General features: G+C 31.9%; 1 protein-coding gene across 3 annotated transcripts in view; it reads right to left on the reverse strand.

Annotated features, from left to right (window-relative positions):
• Positions 1-21,156, reverse strand: part of UHRF2 (ubiquitin like with PHD and ring finger domains 2) — a 152,509-nt gene that overhangs the window by 20,600 nt on the left and 110,753 nt on the right. For all 3 annotated transcript variants that reach the window (XM_031961956.1, XM_031961949.1, XM_031961946.1), the window contains 5 exons: positions 19,010-19,196; positions 14,673-14,796; positions 14,031-14,138; positions 12,341-12,445; positions 2,500-2,606 (listed from right to left, as the gene is read on the reverse strand). In XM_031961956.1, coding sequence (XP_031817816.1) covers positions 2,500-2,606; positions 12,341-12,445; positions 14,031-14,138; positions 14,673-14,796; positions 19,010-19,196 — 631 coding nt within the window. The remainder of the gene's footprint in view (positions 1-2,499; positions 2,607-12,340; positions 12,446-14,030; positions 14,139-14,672; positions 14,797-19,009; positions 19,197-21,156) is intronic.

Below are 21,156 nucleotides of genomic sequence, written 5' to 3' on the forward strand. Positions count from 1 at the left end.
TCTCAATGACATAGGTTCACCTTATGTATTTGCGGCCACAAAATTTTTCTTTTGCCATAATTAAATGGCTGAGTTAAGTAGCTGGCAAATTTCATATTTTTTTCACATTACTTAGAATTATTTTATAATTTTAAATAAATACTAATTCCTTACTCATTATTTCAAAGGAGTTGGGGTGGAAAAAGAATAAACAAACCAGTAGTCAAATATGCTTTTCCATTGCTTGGGTTGTTATTTATGGGAATGGTACCTTAGCCATCTATCTTTCTCATTGTTTTTTGATAGTAAAGAGCAATAGGGATAATAACAATAGAATAAATTAGAGTCATAGCTTTATTTATTATTCTGTTACCCCTTTTACAGAAAGGGAGTTAGAGAGAAAGAGGTATGACTCCTTATACCAATATGGCAGTCAGGGTGCAAACTCCAAAGTGATTATTGGCTGTGGATGCAAAGTATATTCAAGATTAGCCCTAGTCCAAAATCTAAAGATACAGACCTGTAAATCAGACAAAGTTTGAAGCTGGGAGACAAAACTAGCAAACTGTACCAGATCTTTTCCAAAATTCTAAAATTCATGGGATGTGTTTAATTTGTTCTCTAAGCCACAGAGAACAATATTCTAATCATCTAAAATGCTAGAAGGTTGAAATGTTCAGATTAGTGACTGTTCTAAATTTTCAGGCTTGTAGTAATAATTTCTGGCTAGCTATTTTAAATATGTTTTGGGGTAAACTAGATGATAAACTCATTTAGCTTCTTTTCTGTCATCTAAGAAATTTAAGAAGAATTTAAAGCTACAATGGTTTGTAACAAGAGATTTGTAATATTCAAGTAAAATGATATTCCTATGTTTGATGGAAGAAGGTGTGCTTTTTTGAAGAAAGCTTGAAAAACAAATCTTAGGGAAATTTCTATGAAGATAAATGTTCAAAAAACCAAAAACAAAAATGAAAACTCCCAGGGAAACACTCCCAACACTGAAAAATGATTATTTTGGCTAAGGAGGAGGTGTTCTCCAGGAACAAAAAGAAAGAAAAAAATGAACATAGGTTCAAACTCCTCGAGAAACACCATGTCTAACAGATTTTTCCTGTGTCCTTGGCTGGTTTAGAAAAAATACAACCTTATTGTCTGGAATAATGTGGAAGGAATACCTGGAAGGAGTACAGGTTCTATAAAACCTGACAAATAAATACTTAAATAATTCTTTGAAATTATGTTGAAATAATCATTAATAACATGGGAAAGAAACTGTGATCATTCTAAGCCAAGAAACATTATTATTGAAAAGTGGTTAACAATTTAGCTTTTGTTCAGTTACCCACAAAAAACATTAAGTTAGAAAATATGTAACAGACAAAAGAAATTTAAACTTTTTTTCATGACAAAAATTCTCACAGAATGAATGAATCAATACTAAAACATTAAAACAATAAGTGATAATGCATTCATTTATTTATATATTTTGCCAAAGTATTTACTATATATAATATTTGTATTAATTCTGGGATGAAACATCAAATATAAATCAAATAATCAAAATCCATTAAATATAGTTACCAAATACACTAGAATCTTCTAAAAATACTTTTTTAGCTTGAATCATTTAATAATAAAGTGGTTATGGTCTATTACATACATTTGTTTAGACATTTCATTTAATAGGGGTAATACCACTGAAGAGCCTTTTAATGTGAAGATCTTCCAGAGACCAATAATTTCACAGATCTAGTCTTTATGTAAAGGACATTATTATATGACATTTTCATTTACCAAAACGTCCTACTGCATTTATTCAAAGGATCACCTTAGAGTGACACTTCAGTTTAATACACAAAATTATACGGAACTACCCAGGAAACTATAGTTTGTGGTATCTATGGCTATTTATATTATCCTACTTCACAGATTAATAACCTTGTGTTGTAAGATTATAAATATGCTACAAATATATTTTAAAAGCAAATTTGAACTTAATGGAATGTAAGTTTAACTTCCTTGATGTTTTTATTTCTACATTACTTATGTATTCAAGAATTCATTCAAGAGTAACAAAAACTACTGGGTTCTAAATTATTTCACTTTAAAAACATAATATAAAACTTTCAAGGAACTTAAAAATATTTCCATGTGCTTTACTTCATTACTTTTTAATAACACAAAAAGTAGAGTGAGAGTGAGATGGCTGGGAATCATCTTAATGGAGACAACACAACGTGAAGATTCTTGGTTTTGGTTCTAGAATGAGGCAATGTCTCAGGAAGGACTAAATATTAGTACACTCCCACAGTAGATTTTAAACTTGAAGTCAGGGATATGATTTTATATGAGTTTTTCTACTCCCTAACACAGTGCCACTCAAACAGCAAGTACTTAATGTTCTGTTTTAATTGGATTTAATATTCTATTAGTCTATTCTGTATAAGGGTATATTAAAATTCATTTTCACAAAAGTGAAACTTTGAGTGTTTTACAAGTATATAAAAATGTCTTTACCTGTTCATGTTTGTTAATGTTTGATCAAATGAATGTTCTCCAATTCTTTTATTACCAGAGAGATCTCTACCACCACTTCCAGTGTAAGTGAATTCATCTCCTCGGTCCTGTGAGAGAATTATTCTCCATTACAAATGTTCAAATTAGAATAATATCTAAAAAAATTCATCTTGTTCTCTCTTGTCAAAACCAGAACATTAATTTAGCAGAATTGTTTATTCATATTATACGTTATTTAACGTATGAAATAATGGCAGAATTTAACAACTGAACTCCAAGCTATATTTTGGCTAAGCCAACTTCAACCCTCCCAACTTTAAAAATATAATTTCCAAACATGGCTGTTCTTAAGACAAGATGAAGGGAGAGGAAGAACTAATTATATTTTTTAAATTAAATTTTTATTTTTTAAAATAACAATTACAAGACTGAATATGTGCAATATTGGCATTTGGAAAATTCAGCCCCGAAATTTATTTTTAAATACTGTCTTATAATACTAAGATTTCAGAAATAAAGAATAGCTGGTCATAAATAAGAATCTGATAGACAATCATTTATCCACATCCTCTTTTCACGCTTCTTAATGTCAAGATTTTATATAATTTCTTAGAAGATTCATGTTTTTACTACAGATGAAAGACAAAATTAAGAAAGAATTAGAAAATCAGGTATGGTATCAAGTTTATGTCGAATATGGAAAATAAGACGAGATTTACATAAAGAAATTTGGATTCTAGTTTTCTTCTGAACAGTGTCACAAAAATTTTATATATAGGCTTTCATTTCACAGAAAATTTTTCAGTATAGAAAACTCCCTCCAGAGAAGCACATAAACACTTGCTCTTTAAATTAAAGGATTGCACAAGGCACATTAAAGTTCAGTGATCTGACTTTCGCTCTACAGTCACAGTACAGATTACAGACATTCTGATCTCAGGGCTTCCTAACCCCCTGAATGGCTTCTATCTGCTAAATCAACTTAACTTCTATTTATAGTAATCATCTTAAAATGGATGTTTAGTTTATATTCAAAATTATTTGTTGTTATATAAAAGTACATCAGTCCTAAAAATTTAAAAGACAATAGGCTTATACTCTAACCCAAATCGTCAAAATAATGTACTTTACTGAACATGATTTATCAGTTCAGACTGTATTTCAAAGTTGCTAATGTCTTTTTCATACAGAATTCTTTTTAAAGATTTAATTTGTTAAATAAATATTTGGTTAAATGAATTAACAAGAGGCTGCCTTCAGTTTTTGTTCTAACAGAGAATGGTCTAGTTGGGTGACAGGTCATGGACTACATGAAATAAGATTGGGCATCTAGATGGCACCCTGATGGAATGCTGGCCTGGAATACCGAGTTCAAATTCAGCCTCTGATACTACTAGCTATGTGACCCTGGACAAGTCACTTCACTGCATTTACGTTGTTTGCATCTGTATGAGCTGGAGAAGGAAATGACAATCCACTCTGATGTCTTTGCCAAAAAAAAAAAAAGCAAAAAAACAAATGCGGTCAGCATTGGACATGACTGAGATAATATGATAAACAACAAAAATGATAGGAAATCAGTCAAAAGAAGAGAAGAGCCACTCTAAGGACAAGGTACAATGAATGCAAAGGTATGGAGAAGGGAAGATTGCAGCACATTCCCGGCACAAAGAAGGGCCCTTTGGCTGGGGCACATTATAATAAAGATTACCAATCAGAAGCTGATTGGTGCTGGATTCTGCAAGTCCCTTCTCTGCCAAAGTTTTCTCAGACTATTGGTAGGAAAGACTAGGAGTAGGGTGAAATATGGTGAGCAAGATGGTGAAAATTATGTCTGTTAGGAAGTAACTGCACAAGAAATTTGTCTAATGAGTACTGGCAGTGAGAGTGACGAGGGGAATAGATTTAATTGAGAAAACATGTATTAAGAAGAATCTGCCACATTCAAGGCACTGAACAAGGCAGAGGAAGGAATTCAAAACCCCAAACAAATCTAAATCTCCCTTTGCCCTTAAGGGGCTTATGATGTGGTTGAATGAGAGATAAGACATCAAGAAGATTGTCATATTATATAGTTACAGCACCTTGTATCACTCTTTTGATATTGGAATCACAATGAGAGCTAGAAGAGTCCTTAGAAGCCATCTAGTGTAATCCTCTCAGTTTTCAATGAAGAAATTCAACTCCACAGAGGTTAAGAGTGACTTATCCAACTATACATCAATATTAAGTGGCAAAGTTAGGGGTTTGGAATCAGGGCCACTGACTCCAAATACTACATATGTTCCACAGTACTATATAGGTGAAAGGACTTGCTTGAGAAAACACAATTTGTAAGAGAGGTTAAATTCAGGTTCTTTAATTCCAAATCCAGAGCTATTTTCTACTGTACCATGAATGTACTTATTCATTCTGCTCTGTATTTCTATAATTTTTGTGTAAGTCATCCTCTTCCCATTAGAATTTTTGTTCCTTGAGGATTGAGATAGTTATCTTATTTCATTTCTGTTACATATACAAAGCACAGTACCTAGACATTTATTAAGTATTTGTCGAATTAAATTATTTTCTGAAGAGAAACTGCATACTAGGGAATTTCTTTCAATGACAAGCATTGAAGTGATTCTGCTAAGTAACAGTATCTCAAACACAGTTTAGAATAGTAATTAACCAGGATAATCTAGATTAGAGGTATCAAACATAGGCTTGTGACACTCCTGAGTGTGGCCTAAACCAGATTAAAGCCAAAGTAGGAAATATTTCACAAAATCAATAAAAATAAAATAAAACACAAATAACATTAGATTTTAAAACTAAGTCAATATGTGACCCACAGAGATCCTCAATGCACATTAAGGATTACTGCCACTTCATGGTGGCCCAATAGATACAGTGGTGGGCCTGAATCAACAAAACTCATCTTCTCAAGTTCAAATACGACCCTGGGCAAGTCACTTAACTCTACTTGCCTCAGTTTCCTCATCTGTAAAATGAGCTGGAGAGAGAAATGATAAACCCCTCCAGTAACTTTGGTAAGAAAATAACAAATGGGGTCATAAAGAGTCAGACACAACTGAAACCACAAAGCCACTTCATGAAAAGTCTCTTATCACAAAGTAACCAAGTTAAATAAAACTAGTAATACGGTGGTCTAATCTAACAGTACATGTAATATTTCACATCTGTAGCAAGTCCAAGTTTGTTTTCTAACATTTAAAATTTTTTTAAATTTAAAAACTGTAATAGAAATCTATTTCTCTCTCTACTTCCCAATCTATTAAAAAAGAAAAAGAAAAAAATTTCTCTGCATCATCAAAATAAATACCTCCCCCCAATGACTATACACATTTGTATGTATTTGTGTGTGTACACAAATGCACATGCTTAAGTAGGTTATATGTGTTTCTCAGTTTGTACCCTGAATTTATCACCTCTGAAATAGAGAGCATGTTTCATCACTGGTTGTCCAATATCAAGAATGGCCACTGCACTGATCATAGTTCTTACAGTTTAAAGAATTGTTTGTTTTTAAAGTGTTATTATTGTATAAATTATTGACTTTGTTATTTTAAAAAAAAGGTTTAAAAAAGTCTTCAAAATTATTCCTAAAATATTGATCTTAACAGTATAAATTTATCTTTTAATTGTGCCCATTTCATTCTGTATCAATAAGTCCTTTTATATATTTGAAATTATCCATTTCCTCATTTCTTGTACAAAAATAAAATACATAATTCATATACCATAATTTATTCAGTTATTCTTCAATTATTGTACATCTTATTTCCAGTTTTCTGTCATCTCCAAAAAGATGCTACAAAGGTGCTTTTTGCACATAAAAGGTCTTTAAAAAAAAAGAAAAAAAAAAGGGTCATTTATTCTTTCTTTAGTCTTTTTTGGGTATTGGCTTAGAACTGGCACAGCTTGGCTTAAAGGCAGAGGTGTGTTAGAAAGCAGAGAACCAATTGTTAAATTCTCAGTGTGAATATCTATATCCTGAAAACAGACATATACTACAAAGCAGGGCTTGATACGTTGTTTTATTATCTAGACTCAAGAAAATGACAGAGAAAATGTTAATGCATATAAAATTTTAAAATGGGTTGTTCATCTTTTTGGGGAGAGAGAAAAGTTGTTAAACTTTATCCCTGAGGGGATTAGGAGGCAGAGTCAAGTTGCTGAAAGAAAAGGAAGCATTGTGCACTAACTAATCTCAACAAAAATCTAGAAAATGTACCATATGGAATTCTGATCTAGAAAGAAAAAAAAAGTCATAATGAGTCATTTGTTTAGCTGAGGGCAGCTCAGGGAGACAGAGATCTTCAAATATTAGGAATAGGATTTACCCAGGAGCTTCTGTGCTACAGTAGGGAACATTCTAACATCCTATTATTGAAAAAGGGCCAAGAAATGGCATTAGAGCAGGGACCACTGGGACAGAAAAAAGTCCCAGGGAATTCCCGAGCTAGCAAAGGTACAAAGTGACATTTGGAGGATCTGCTGCCCACTGTCTAGTTTTGGGTAACACACACACACATGCAGGATGGGTTAAAAAGGAATAGCTGTAAGCATATACCCCAGCTGTGCATTGAGCAACAAACAAATAAGTATGATCATATTATTACTGGGTTTGTCTTGACAGTAAGTCCTAGAATTTTGTTTTGTTCATGATTATTCTAAATGGAATTTCTTTCTATCTCTTGTTGTTGGACTTTGTTGCTAACATATAGAACTACTGACTTATATGGATTTATTTTATATCCCACAACTTTGCTAAAATTGTTCATTTCAACACAATTTTTGCATTAATATTCATTAGGGAAATTGGTCTATAATTTTTTCCTCTGTTTTAGCTCTTTCTAGTTGAATATCAGCAACATATTTATCTCATAAAATAAATTGATAGGGTTCCTTTGCCTGTTTTTCCAACTGGTTTATATGTGCAGTAGGATTAATTGTTCTTTTATATGTTCAGTAGAATTTGCTTGTGAATCCATCTGACCCTGGGAATTTTTTGTTAAAGAGTTCATTAATGCCTTATTCAATTTCTTTTTCCAAAATGGGGTTATGAAGGGCTTATTTAAGTAAGCTATTTCCTCTTCTGTTACTCTGGGTAATTTATTTTTTTTTTTTTGCAAATATTCATCCATTTTGTTTAGACTGTCAGATTTAATGGCAAAGAACTGGGCAAAATAGCTCCTAATAATTGCCTTAATTTTTTCTTCATTGATGGAAAATCCACCCCTTTCATTTTTGATACTGGCAATTTGATTTTTTTTCCTTTTTTTTTTTCAAAAGATAAAATTAACCAATGGCTTGTTTATTTTATTGTGTTTTTTTCCTCCATAAAGTCAAGGACAATATCTTAAGGAAACACATTTATAACTAGTGAACAAAGAAAACTTCATTTAAACAAAAAAGGAATTAAACAAAATCAGAACTAAACATAAAATCCTTTGTTTGGCATTGAAAGTCTTTCAAAAACTGTCCCCTCCCCTAAATTTCCAGTTTTAAGTCATATGTAACCCCATGTATTCTGCAATCCATGACACTGGCTTCCTTCCTGTTCCCCATATAAAACATTTTTAATTGCTGTCCTCCATGCCTGAAAAATCTTTCTTTCTTCATTTCCATTTCCTAGCTCCCTTCAAGTCCCAGCTAAAATCCTACCTTCCTTCATAAGAAGCCTTTCCTGAACCCCTTTAATGCTAGTATTTTTCGTATATAGCTGTATACATATTATTTCCCCAATTAGACTGTGAGATTTTTGAGAACAGGAATTTTTTGGTCTTTATGTTCACGGTCTATATGAAAAATAAGCCATTTTATTGCATATAATATACATTCATGTCATTTCCTCATCTCTCCAAGATCTCTTTGAGGGGAGAGCCTTTCCTTTAACCTTTGTATCCTCAGGACAGTGCTACAGAACAATGTCATGTTTGTAGAACAAAGACTAATAGAAATGGATCCCTGCAGGCCACATCTGGACTTAGAAAACCACATAAAATATCTATGTTGTGTTGTATTTTAATTTTGTGAAACATTTTCCAATTGCATTTTAATCTGGTTCATGTCACACTTAGGAGCTTTGTTCACCCTTAAATCTGACGCTCTTAATGTAGTGGACAGAGCATTGGACTTCAGATTCAGGAAGGCTTGGCTTGAATCCTACATTAGATTACTGACTAGCTCTGGACAAATCACTTAATCTCTGAAACTCAGTTTCTTCAACTGTCAATTGGAGAAAATAATAAACACCTACCTCATAGGATCGTTGTGAAAGCTAAAGGAGACACTATGTCATGAAATATCACACAAAGTTCCATATAATGTCAGCTATTATTCTTAATTGTTTGTTGAATGGTTTGGATTTATTTTCTGTGATATAAATCATGAATTTAACTACACTGGCTTATTTTCAACACTGGGTCATTTTCATGGGGAACTTATATAAAGTTTCATGAATGCAACCTCTAATAACGCATCTCTATTTTGTGTAAAAATTTTGGTTTTTCTAGAAGCTCATACATTCTTACATTAACTCTCATCAAAATATGCCTCAGACCAAAGAGGGAACCATCTATTAGCTCTATCTGTGTCCAGTAAGAAGTTGAAATGGAGAAGAAAGCCTGAAAGTTCTTGTCCTAGGATCCTGAATGTCAATTCTAAAATGGTAGACTCCTTTTTATATATAGGGAATCTATAACACAACTACAGCAGAGATACCCACTCCAACATACTTGAAGGCACACTGTTAAGAAGACAAAAGTATAAATTTTATAAGCTGACCTAATTTCAAATGTACATTATCCTTAAAAAACACATTCTAGTTTTATGTAAAAAAGTCCAGTTCTGCATAAAAAGATCCTCAATATTTTCTGGAGAAGAATCAAAGTTAATATCTAAAGTTTCTGAAATTTAAAATCTAATTTTCATTTACCATTATGGGGTACATTACATATTTTATGTATCAATGAAAGTTACTAAGCAATGATGACATTTGAGAGAATGTGACTGGGAATTTGGAGAAAGCTGGTACATTATTTGACTTACTAAACTTAAATTATTTTTACCCTTTTGCTTATAATATAGAATAAGCTAATTTTTACTAAGTACTCTTCTCCAAATATAAGATGCTTATATTGTTATCCTTTCCTCAATCCTCTAGAGAAATAAGGAATGTAAGAAAAGTTTTTCATAGGTAATTTTCAATCATTTTGATTCTTGAGAAAAGAGAACTTCTAAGGGGCAGCTAGGTGGCGCAGTGGATAGAGCACCAGCCCTGAAGTTAGGAGGACCCGAGTTCAAATTTGAACTCAGATATCTAACACTTCCTGGCTGTGACTTAACCCCAATTGCTTTGGGGCGAGAGGGGAGAAAGGGGGAGAAAAATTAGAGAAACCTCTAAATACAAGGAAAACTTTATTTGTGATGGCATGGCTTATAATTTTTTAATTCCTTGTCCTTTAAGAATGTAATCCAGTGATGAGTTAGCTTTTTTTTTTTTTTTGGTCACTCTTATTTTTTGTTTAAAGTATCTCTGAGAAACAAGGATGATTTCCTTGAATCACCAAACAGAGCAGTAGAGAAAATTTGGTTAAGAGAAAAAAAATTACCAGTAAATATTCCTCAAATCTTTTCATTTTCTGAAGCAAAAACTACCCTTTGTTTCATGAAACAAAGCTTGCAGTTATCTATTTCTTAATATACACAATCTCATTTAATCTTCACAATAATCTTGTGAAATACACGGTAAAGGAGCATAAGAAATGATCAATTTGAAATACTAAATGGTTAACATTTATATAATATTCCAATCTTAGCCCTTACTGAAGATGCATCTCTTTCTTAAGAAATCTGAATAAGGGAAATGTTTCTATTGATAATAAATCAATAAAGGTAATATATCTGATTTACTTCAATTTCTAATCCCTTAATATATTTTTAAAATTTCCATGAAATATAAATTGAAAAGTTCCTATGAAACTGGCAAAATCACATGGATAGATTTGAGGTCATCATGAATTGAGGTAAGAATGAAAATTACAAGAATATGGATTACCTTAGTGCTCAGACAAAAGTAGGATGACTAAAAAAAAAATGTGTTATCTTGAGTTAATGTAGTATTGAGTATCTTAAGATAATGCAGTATTAAGAGTGGGTATTGTTTTTTATTGCTTCTTTTTACAATCAGTTTTTCCCCCTCCTTATATATTTCAGTTATAATATTTATAAAGAACATCCTTTTCTTTCATTGTCCTATCAGTTAAAAGAACAATGCAATGGAGAGAGAATTCTTACTCTTCAATCCAATTATACTGAAATACAGTTATTAAAATACTAAGGAGAAAAAAAAGTTCATGGGAACAAGATTAAATAACACAGGAATAGATGACTTTTAAAGTGCTTCCAATTCTAAATCTATGATCCCATCATGATTTTACTTTCCTGTTGAATGCATTCAAAATTAAAAATCCTACATTGAACAATTGGACATTTGTGTAGTAAGGGGGGGAAAGGCTACTTTATAAGTTTATAAATATTTAAAGCTAGGTTTGTCTAACCAAGCAATGATGAGCTAGAATATTTTAATATCTAACGTATTCAATTCAGACACTAGTACTGTTTTTCTGAGATTTGTTGGCCATTTCTAGCAGCTGTGATTCTAGAAATAGCAGAAATTGAGAGATGGTAAAATAAACATAAGAAATATCCATGTCTTACCCCTCAACTAGTCCTAAATGAATGCAGCAGCATATTTATTAGACATAACAATTATTATAAGGACTGGGAATTTGATTGAGTTTTATTCCAGGATTACAGCAAAGTTTAAACACAGAACTCTATGAAACTTCTCTATTGGAGATAAAAACTCCTACAATGGTTAATAGTTGGGTGAACACTGTGGGTGAAGCAAAACTAAGCATGTTCTGATGCTACTTAATGTGTGCATTTCTTATATTTTCTTATTGGCCATATGGACTTTATTATAAAAAGATATTTTAAAAAGCATCTTTCTTCATACTATGTTGTTCATCTATAATACGCTCCTGAATTTTGTAGCACTGAACTGTACCAAGACATGCCTACATTTAAGTTTATTTTAACTTTAAATGGTCTGTTCCTATAAAATACATTTATCTGGATCAGTTCAAATAAGAGGATAGCTGCATCCTGAATTATTCAGTGAGTATTTTAATACTTTAGTTAGTTACAACTAAATTAAAAACTTAAAGAGAGCTGCCTTGTAGTAGTCAGTGAATGTTAATGGATGATCAGCTAATTCCAACATGCAGAGTTTTGAAAAGTATATCAATCAAAACATACTGAAGCGAACAAAGTTAATATTTATTTTGAATTGTTTATTTTTAGTTCTCTTATTAAGTATAAACTAAATCTATATCTATTATATTTTCAATTGAAACTGCTATTACGCTACATAGTATTGATAAACTCTTAATTTCATACTTACAGAATTTTCATGATAGCTAAAGTAGCCATCTGAAAAGTTTAGACGTGAAGAATATAACATTTAAAAATTTTTGTAACTTTGAAATACATTAGTTTGATTTTATTATAGAGTTCATTTAACAAATGTTAATAAATGTGTCATATTATTACCTTTGCTGTCAAATTTTTGAAGATAAAACATGTTAATTGAAAGAGGTTCCTTTCATATCATTTAAATAAAACAGAATGGCATTTAATCAGAATTTGTTCAATTTTCAGTCAAAATTAGATCAAAGTAATTTAAATATAACATTCATTTTTCAAATAATGTGCAATCAATTTATTACAGGATGTAGTCAAGATACTTCTATGATTTCTTTGGACTTACAACTTCATCCTCAAAACCTCCTGCCAGCACAAGCGAGTATGCCCCATCATTGCTTCGTCCATGAATTCCACCAACATGAGGTCTGTGGACACCTGCCTCGCTCACCTTTAATTCAAACAAGAAGAAATTCTTAAAGGAAACTGAGAAATCACTAATCTTCAACAAGTAATTAATTCATTGTTTAGAACAAAATTGTAACAAATCAAAAATCTGACACTGAACATACAAGACTCTAGGATAGCAAGAACACCTAAAACTGGATAGGGAATTACATTTAACAGTAAAGTTGTACTAGGAACTGTATATATATTTTTACAGGAACAGATCTGGATATATGTGACTTCAATCAAATAAAAATTTCAGCATTAAAAAAAAGTAAACAAGCATATTAAGTAAAAAAAAATTTTGCATGTGTTTAAAATCTAGGAACATCAAAATCATTTTAGAGAATTGTTTTATGTCATATCCTTTAGGATTAAAGTAAACATTAAAACTTTTCTAAGAATTTTTGGACTGGTTTTTAATACTTATTAATCTTCTTGGGCACTGAACTCAAAAAAATTGATTTTTAATTATATAAAAAGATTTGAAAAATTCAGTTTTGATACAATTAATATGAGCTGGTTTGCATTGTTCCATGTGATCCATGGATCACATATAGCACTATTTGTGTTACATAATCATAAAATATACGTTGTCAAAATCTAATTCTTAAAAATTATTCATTTGTGTGGTGAAAGTGACCCAAGGATTTTGAAGGTTTTATTCCTGGCACAAAATTTTTGACAGATTTTACCAAAATGGCCACAAATCTAGAACTGGACTAGGTAAATGCACAGAGTCTTAGACTTAAACTCTGGCCACCCAGTAATGGCTTATACAGCCACAGCAATTTTCAAAACCAAGGTATAGAGGGGTCTAACAACACATTTTTTGGAGAATGGAAGAAACTAGGTTTCAGTAAAACATTTACAAAAATTGTTTCATCTTCAGTGAAATACTGACATCTTTTTATTACATAGTCTAGAAATTCAAAGACATCAGCGGCAATCAAGAAATACTGAACTACAGTAGATGCCTTCAAATTTGAAGACTTTGAAGTTTAAGTTAGAGGTTGCCATTGGGGAAAAAGTTTACTTTAGACTTTTTTTTTCCCATGGTTAAAGATTCTTCTTCATTAATAAATGTAATTTATCAAAAGCAAAGGGAATAAAATAAATATATAAGAATAAACTGATTGAGCCTAAGGTGCAAACATTCTACTCTATTCTCAAATGACTACTTGATATTTCCCAAACTCTTAACTTATTCATTTAAGTAAAAATATTTTATGAGTCCAGGTGAAGCTAACAAAACTTTCAACTTAATAACAGATTTTTACTTTTAAATCAGAACCTATAGCACAAAATTAAGACATCATTAAAAAAAACCCTGAGGGAAATTATATGATTTAAAGGGTTGGAAGACAACGTTTCCTTAACCTCATATATTATACTTGGCAAGTCTACCTCCTAAAAGTCTATTCCATGATATACTTTCACCTTCTGTTTTTACTGGCTCTATTAAATCCCAGATAGCTATGGAAGAGACGCCCATTTATTTTAGAGGATACTTTGGCTAAAAAAATGTTATTAAACACTAAAATTTATTTCTTTAAATGATTCAATAAGATAATTATGACACAAATTACCTGAACTCTAAATTTCCATGTGGTTCCAACAGGAACACCTGGTATAGGTCCATAGTGGTTAGAAGGAACCAGAGTACACTGTGTAGTTCGACCAACACAGGCCATTCCCTTAAGAATTACAAGACATAAATAAATTCATTATTAAAATAATCTCTGTGCTAAATTAGTCCTGAAACAAAACTTTTATCATTACTCATGATATATGAAGAACAAAATTCTAACATCTATTTATATAGATAACAAGATCAAAGTTTAACTACAATCCTAAATTTTTTAATCTTATCTACTCACCATTTCTAAATGGGGTAACAGGGTGCCACAGTGGATAAAGTATCAAGCCTGGAGTCAAGAAGACTCCTCTTTGTGAGTTCTTATCAAGCCTCAGACACTTACTAGCTATGTGACATTGGGAAGTGACTTTACCCTATTTGTCTCAGTTTCATCATCTGTAAAAGGAGTGGGAAAGGGATTGCAAACCACCCTCATATTTTTGCCAAGAAAACCCCAAATGAAGTCATGAGTTGGACAAGACTGAAAAACAACTTAAATTTCTAAATGCAGAGATGGCTATTAGGTACTAAATTGTCAATAAATAATATCAACATAACTTTAAAAGCAGAAAAAAGCTATTTTTCTCTTTACCTTGCCCCAGTCTCTATGGCTTTCAGTACTAGCAGATGGCATCTTTGCTTTCTTTTTACTCTGTTTGAGTTTTTCGCCAGCTTTTACAACTTCATTTGAATCAATTTTACAGGAAGGACAATACCTTAAGGGAAAAAAAAAAGAGTAGGGGTAGAGCTGTAATAATCTGATATATTTGGTGTTGGGGGAAAAAAAACCCAGCAGAATTAATTGCTATAACAGAGAATATGTAGAACAAATTTCTTTGACAATTATGTCATAGTGAACATATAGCAAACAGATAATTTCTAGTATTACAGAATTAAACCTACTTCTTTAAAAATTCATATATTTAAGTCAGACTAATAAAAACATTCTATTAGAATAATTCAAAATCCTTATGAAATGGTTAAAAATATCACAAATTTTCATAAAAGACTGATTTTTTAAAAGTCAGAAAACGATATCAATAAGATACTGATGTTACAATACAAGTGTTCCTGTGGGACATGGCCTACGAAACCAAGATTATTCTTAGTTATATTTATTGTAATGGAATTTTACCTAGATTACCCAATTAACTTTTGGATTGCCTCTGTGGATACTTTTTAGCTAGAAAAAATTCTAAACCAGAAGTCCAGTTTTGTCCATTGTTGGGAGGGGGAAACCAAAACCCCAAAGCAAACTATCAATAACCTACTTTTTATCAAAGCCCTATTTCCCAGGGCTAAAATAACTGGGCTCATGAGTCCCTTTTTCCTAGCAGTCCTAAGTAGAGCTCTGAGTTTCATTAAAATTAGAGGTTTGAAGACTTCCATATAATACTTTCTAAAATTGGGGTCTATATCCCTTGGCAGGTTATTAGAGAAGTTTAAGACAATCACAAATACTAGAGTCAAGTAACTAATTGTTTAATAATATCAATTATCTAGAGACACAAAAAAGAGAATGTTTTGGGAATCTTTTGACCTCAAAAAAAAAAGATAATTAACAAGAACAGTTCTGTCTTTGGAATGTGGAGTAGTAACCTGAGCATCCAGGGTTACAAGGTAGGATCATAGGGTGACAGTTTGGGGCTAGAAGGGAACTAATAAGTCAGCTGGTCTAAACCACTATTTTACAGATGAATAAACTGAGGACTAGAGCAACAAATTGATTTGCCCAAGGTCACTCAGGTATTAAGTGGCAGTCAAGAACTGATCCAAGATCCTATAATTTCAAATTCAGGGGCCTTTCCATTGTGCCATGTTGAGCTTTATGCTTCATTACTTTATGGGAATAACACTATGCAAATGATTTGAAATGGCTACATTTCAAAATCTCTGAAAAATCATGAAGCAAATTGTTTGGCTCAGTTTTGGGGGCTCTTACTTTAACTCCAGTGTAAATATTCCTCTGTACACTTTAGCTGTTGAATCCAGCCATATTATTCAAGTGATCCGATTAAAATATTTAAGCTTTAAGGGTTTACAATGAACAATTTATGATTACTGAAAATGATATTTATCCTTTATTTATAAGGACTGACTAGTTAGTGTACAATCTTAATTAAATGAAGCTGAAAGTTGGTCAAGATATACTATTACCAATGTATCAAATGATATTTAAACTGAAAGGTGTTTTTAGTGCTGAAAAATTAAGAAGATCACTTTTAATTTAACTGACTTCATCTTATGGAAAAGCTTTAACTAAAGATTATTAGAATTCCAGATAATAATGAAGATAATCACTCAATAACTGCTGCATTATTAGCAATGGCATATATTAAGTGACATTCTGACCCTATGTAAACAACTAGTCAAAGCCACTAGTTGAAGTGAATATTTTCTTAAAAAAAAAAAAAAAAAAGCCATAAATAATGACATTAAGGACTCCTTAACAGCTGTCATCTAGGATATCACAATCCTGAAAGGAAAATATCTTTCTTGAAGAAAAGCATTAATACCAAGCCTACAGAGCATTTATGAGAATTAACAAAGCAAACACTGTGTACCTGCTGAAGTGAAGAAAAAAAAATCGTGGAGTAATCAAGAGATAAAAATAACAGGGATTTTTATTCTTCCCTCATAGAAGTTATCTTATCTATCATTTGAAAAACAAGAAAACTGTATCTTTTGGAGATATCCTAAGAAAATAATACATGTCTTGAGTTGTTTTGGGGGGTTTGGTAATTTTTTTTTTGCAACTAGTGATTATCTCACATTCATTTGTTTATTCATAAATGAATAAACAAATATAAGCCATGACTTTTTTTTTTTTTTACTGAATATTCATGGATGAGCAAGATCTATTTCTTTCACTATCCTGAAATACAATTTGTCAAATTCCACCCCTACTTCCCTTGCCATAAGCCCTTTCTTATAACAAAGAAAAACAATTAAGGAAAACCAATGGATACTGACCATTTCTAACAGTATATAAAACAATACTCCACTAAAAGGAGCACAATTTAGCCTTACTGCCTTCACGACTGTTGCACAGAAAGTGCAACATTTCCTATGTGACTCTTTTTTCTTTTATAGCCTAACTTTATTAAATGTGCTAATTAATGAAATAGTATTTAAGGAACAGAGAAAATAAATGTATGAAGATGAAAAAGATTATCAGGATGGCACAACAGATTCCATCAACCTGTGTGTTTATCATCATGTTTCTTTATTGCTTCTCCCTCTCAAAGTTATCTAAGAATTTCAATATAAATAAACAATCTGATAACTACATAAATATTTCTTAAAACACCTAGGACAAAAAGATTCAGAATCAGAAGGGTTCTTGGAAGACATTTTTGTTCCATCTTCCTTATACAGATGAGGAAACTGAATCTCAAAGATTTAGTAATATTTTAAAAAACAGATACAATTTCCAAAAATGGTAATCTTAAATTTTGGAGAAACAAACTAGATAGACAGACAAATAGACACACAAGGATATGTGTATAATATGTACACACATGCAGAGGTGCAGCTAATAAGTAATGGATAAAAGACAACATCAACTAACAAATATTTGCGATATTAAGTATTAAGAAATATATTCTAGAGGGCACAGCCAAAATGACATAAAGTAGACATTTCTTGCCTGAGCTCTTTCTACCTTCCTTTAGATCAACACCAGATCAAGTCTCTGAACAGGTTTTGGAGGGACAGAACCTACAAAATTCCACCAGAAGATATTTTGGAAGAACTTCAGGAAAGGTCTGTTTCAATCAGGTCGGGGGAGAGGGCAGAATGGCCCAGAACTAGGAGACGCAGGGCAACTTTGAATGAAGAGGCCTCCATGCCCTGAGGAATCTACTGGGAGGCTCTTAGCCAAAGTATAGCAGCGTGGCCTACTATGTCCTGGTTCAGAAGCTAGTAGATCAGCAGACTAGCTGTGAGATCTCCAACACAACTACAGAAGGCAAACAGTGAGCCCCTGAACCCCAGAATAATGGGACTTGGCCATGCCCACCCAGCACTGGCCTTAAGGCAGTGTGAAGCCGCTGTCCCCTATAGAAGAAGCTTGGAACAAGTTACCTTTTGCTCTAAGACCAGACCTCAAATCTTTAAAAATGAACAAAAAGGCAAATATCTCTGATCATAGGCAGCTTTTAAACCAGGGGTCCTCAAAATTTTTAAATAGGGGGCCAGTTCACTGTCCCTCAGACTATTGGAGGGTCAGACTATAGTAAAAACAACAACTTTGTTTTGTGGGCCTTTAAATAAAGAAACTTCATAGCTCTGGGTGAGGGGATAAACGTCCTCAGCTGCTGCATCTGGCCCACGGGCCATAATTTGAGGACTCCTGTTTTAGACAATGAAGAACAGCTCTTAAACCCTGAGGACACGAAAAGCAAAACGTTTCCAGATGGAGCCTCAAAGAGTGATAGAAATTGGTCTCCATCTTACAAAGCTCTCTTGGAAGAATTCAACAAGGATCTTTAAAAAGAGAAGAAAAATGAGGAAAAATTAGGAACTGAGAACTTTGCAAGAGAGTTTAGAAAAGGAAACACAGAAATTATCTAAAGAAAATTCCTTAAAAATATTTAGCAAAATGGAAAAAGAATGTAACTCCTTGAAAAATAGATTTGATGAAATAGAAAAGGAAAAAAACTCCTTGAAAAACAGAATTTGTAAAATAGGGAAAAAATCCAATAAACAAAACAACTCATTTAAAATTTCAATTGGCCAAATACAAAAGGAGATTTAAAAAGCTAACTAAAATTAGAATTGAACAAATGGAAGTGGATGACTCAATAAGACTTCGAGAATCAATCAAATCAAACCAAAAAAATGAAAAAAAAATTCTAGTTTGAAATTTCAATGATACATTCCTTGTATCATATACTCTTCTAGTCCCAAAAATGTTAGTATATTTACCAGTCTTCATCTTCTGGAATCTTGCTTAGAGGCGGATCCAGGCAATAGATATGATAAGCCATATTACACTCATCACAGAGAAGCTGCTTGGGTGCATCTTGTTTGCCACCACATAAACAACAGGAACAAAAACGACATTCCTTATTTGGGTCTGCATTGCAGTGTTTACATTCAGGGCCACTCTTTCCTGTTATGAAAGAGAATCATAGCAAGTTTAGACTTAAAAAAAAAAAGATGTTGTTAATAAATATTTATAGATAAAATATCGAATAAAATTTGCTGAAAAGAAAAACAACTGATTTTGGATATTATCATAAGAAGATAATAGAAAAGGTAAAACTTCCATGTGCCTTTTCTTAGCTCTAATGTTTATTGGTCAAACCTGAGAAGCATGACATACGATATCAAAAAGGAAGATTTTTACATATATATATATATATATATATATATATATATATATATATATATATAAAGAGAGAGAGAGGCAGACAGACAGAGTATTTGCATCAGTAATTATGGTGTTTAAGATCCTAGGACACAAATAATTCCAACATAAAATACCTCTCTTCAAGAAGCTCTCCTTGGACATAAACAATAAAAGCTAACAATTCAAAACAGTATACGCTAAATGAAAATTGAGTAGTGTAAACAATAAATGAAGAATATATGCTATAAAATCATTTCAATGACAGATTTATATTGCATAAAAGCAAATAATCTCTCATGTGATAGCAAAAAATGTATCATGATTTATAAAACATTGTTCTAAATTTATTTTACTCTCACAAAAACAATTCATTATAGCCATTTCAAAACATCAATGACTAAAATACCATCAAATGACTTTGCAAATAAAAAATCTTGCTTAGAAGCATACTGAATAAGCATCAACTACAAAATAAAATTTAAATATCTGGAAAAAGCAATTTCCCTTGCCCAGTATCTTTAAATTTACATGCTTACGAGGTTATTTCTCTAATATACTTTTCTCTAGGTTGAAATTATCTGTATTCTTACATATCATGAAACTATAAAATCTCTAAAATGCTACTTTGATTTCCTCAAAAATCCAAAAGATTACTGAATTTCTTTCAGATAGCAAAATTTGTATTTTCCTCTAGCATGCTTCAATTTTAATTTATTATATTATTAATATTATTATATTAAAAGGCTTCAAATGCCAGAATTTTAAATGGTATTGTACATATCAGAATATATTCAACCAACAATCACTTAAGTGCCTTCTATAGTTCGTTGCTAAATGTTAGGGATAGAAAATTTTAAAATGAAATGCTTCTTGCTCTGAAGATTACTTTCTATTAGAGAAGACATATACATAAATAAGTACATAAACATAAATATAAGTTAAATTTTGTTGGAGAGGGAGGGCATTCCTAGCTGGGAGATCAGGAAAAGCTCCATAAAGAAGGCAGCAGCTGAACAGAACTGTGAAGGAAACAAAGTATTTTAAGGGGTAGAAGGAAAAACATTCTATACATATGGAGTTCATTGCTTCATATACATTTTTCTTTTTTTTAATAAACCAAAATATGTTAAGTTCAAAAGTATTAAGTTCATAATAAAAATGAAAATACTGACAAGGTAGGCAGGTTAATCATCTGTCCATGGGGCTTACTGAGGTACTAAAAAAATATTCCAAAACTGCACTATGGTTCTGAGTAGAGTATCTAAAGATTACAGATATCCAAGTAGATATTTAGGAGCAATGGAAAGAACTGGAGAAATTTTCTCATGAAGTTTGTCAAATCCCCATGTTTCTTCCCTAGGAAGAAACAGTATTTGCTTCCTCCTATCTATTTACTAGTTAATGGTAAAACCCTATGGGGAGCTGTAAGAAGTATTTCTCTATACTTCAAGTTACTATGGAGAATAAAGTGATCTTAAAATAAATGGGAAAAGATTTTCAGATTAGAAACAAAGAAGTCAAAAGATACAAAGAAGTTGAAGGCACACTTAACCTTTCATAAGGCCAGAAAGATGCTGAACAGAAGGAAGTTTAGAAGACCAGAGAACTCGCTGGGTGGGGTGACAGATGGAAAGGAAGTAGCACTGGATTCTGATCATGAATCAGCTAGTGCTGCTCTAAAGAAGAAGATACAGTTGCCTGGAAACCGACAGGTGAAAAA

The sequence above is a fragment of the Sarcophilus harrisii genome, chromosome 1 (genome assembly GCF_902635505.1).
Source record: "Sarcophilus harrisii chromosome 1, mSarHar1.11, whole genome shotgun sequence".
Classification (NCBI taxonomy): Eukaryota; Metazoa; Chordata; class Mammalia; order Dasyuromorphia; family Dasyuridae; genus Sarcophilus; species Sarcophilus harrisii.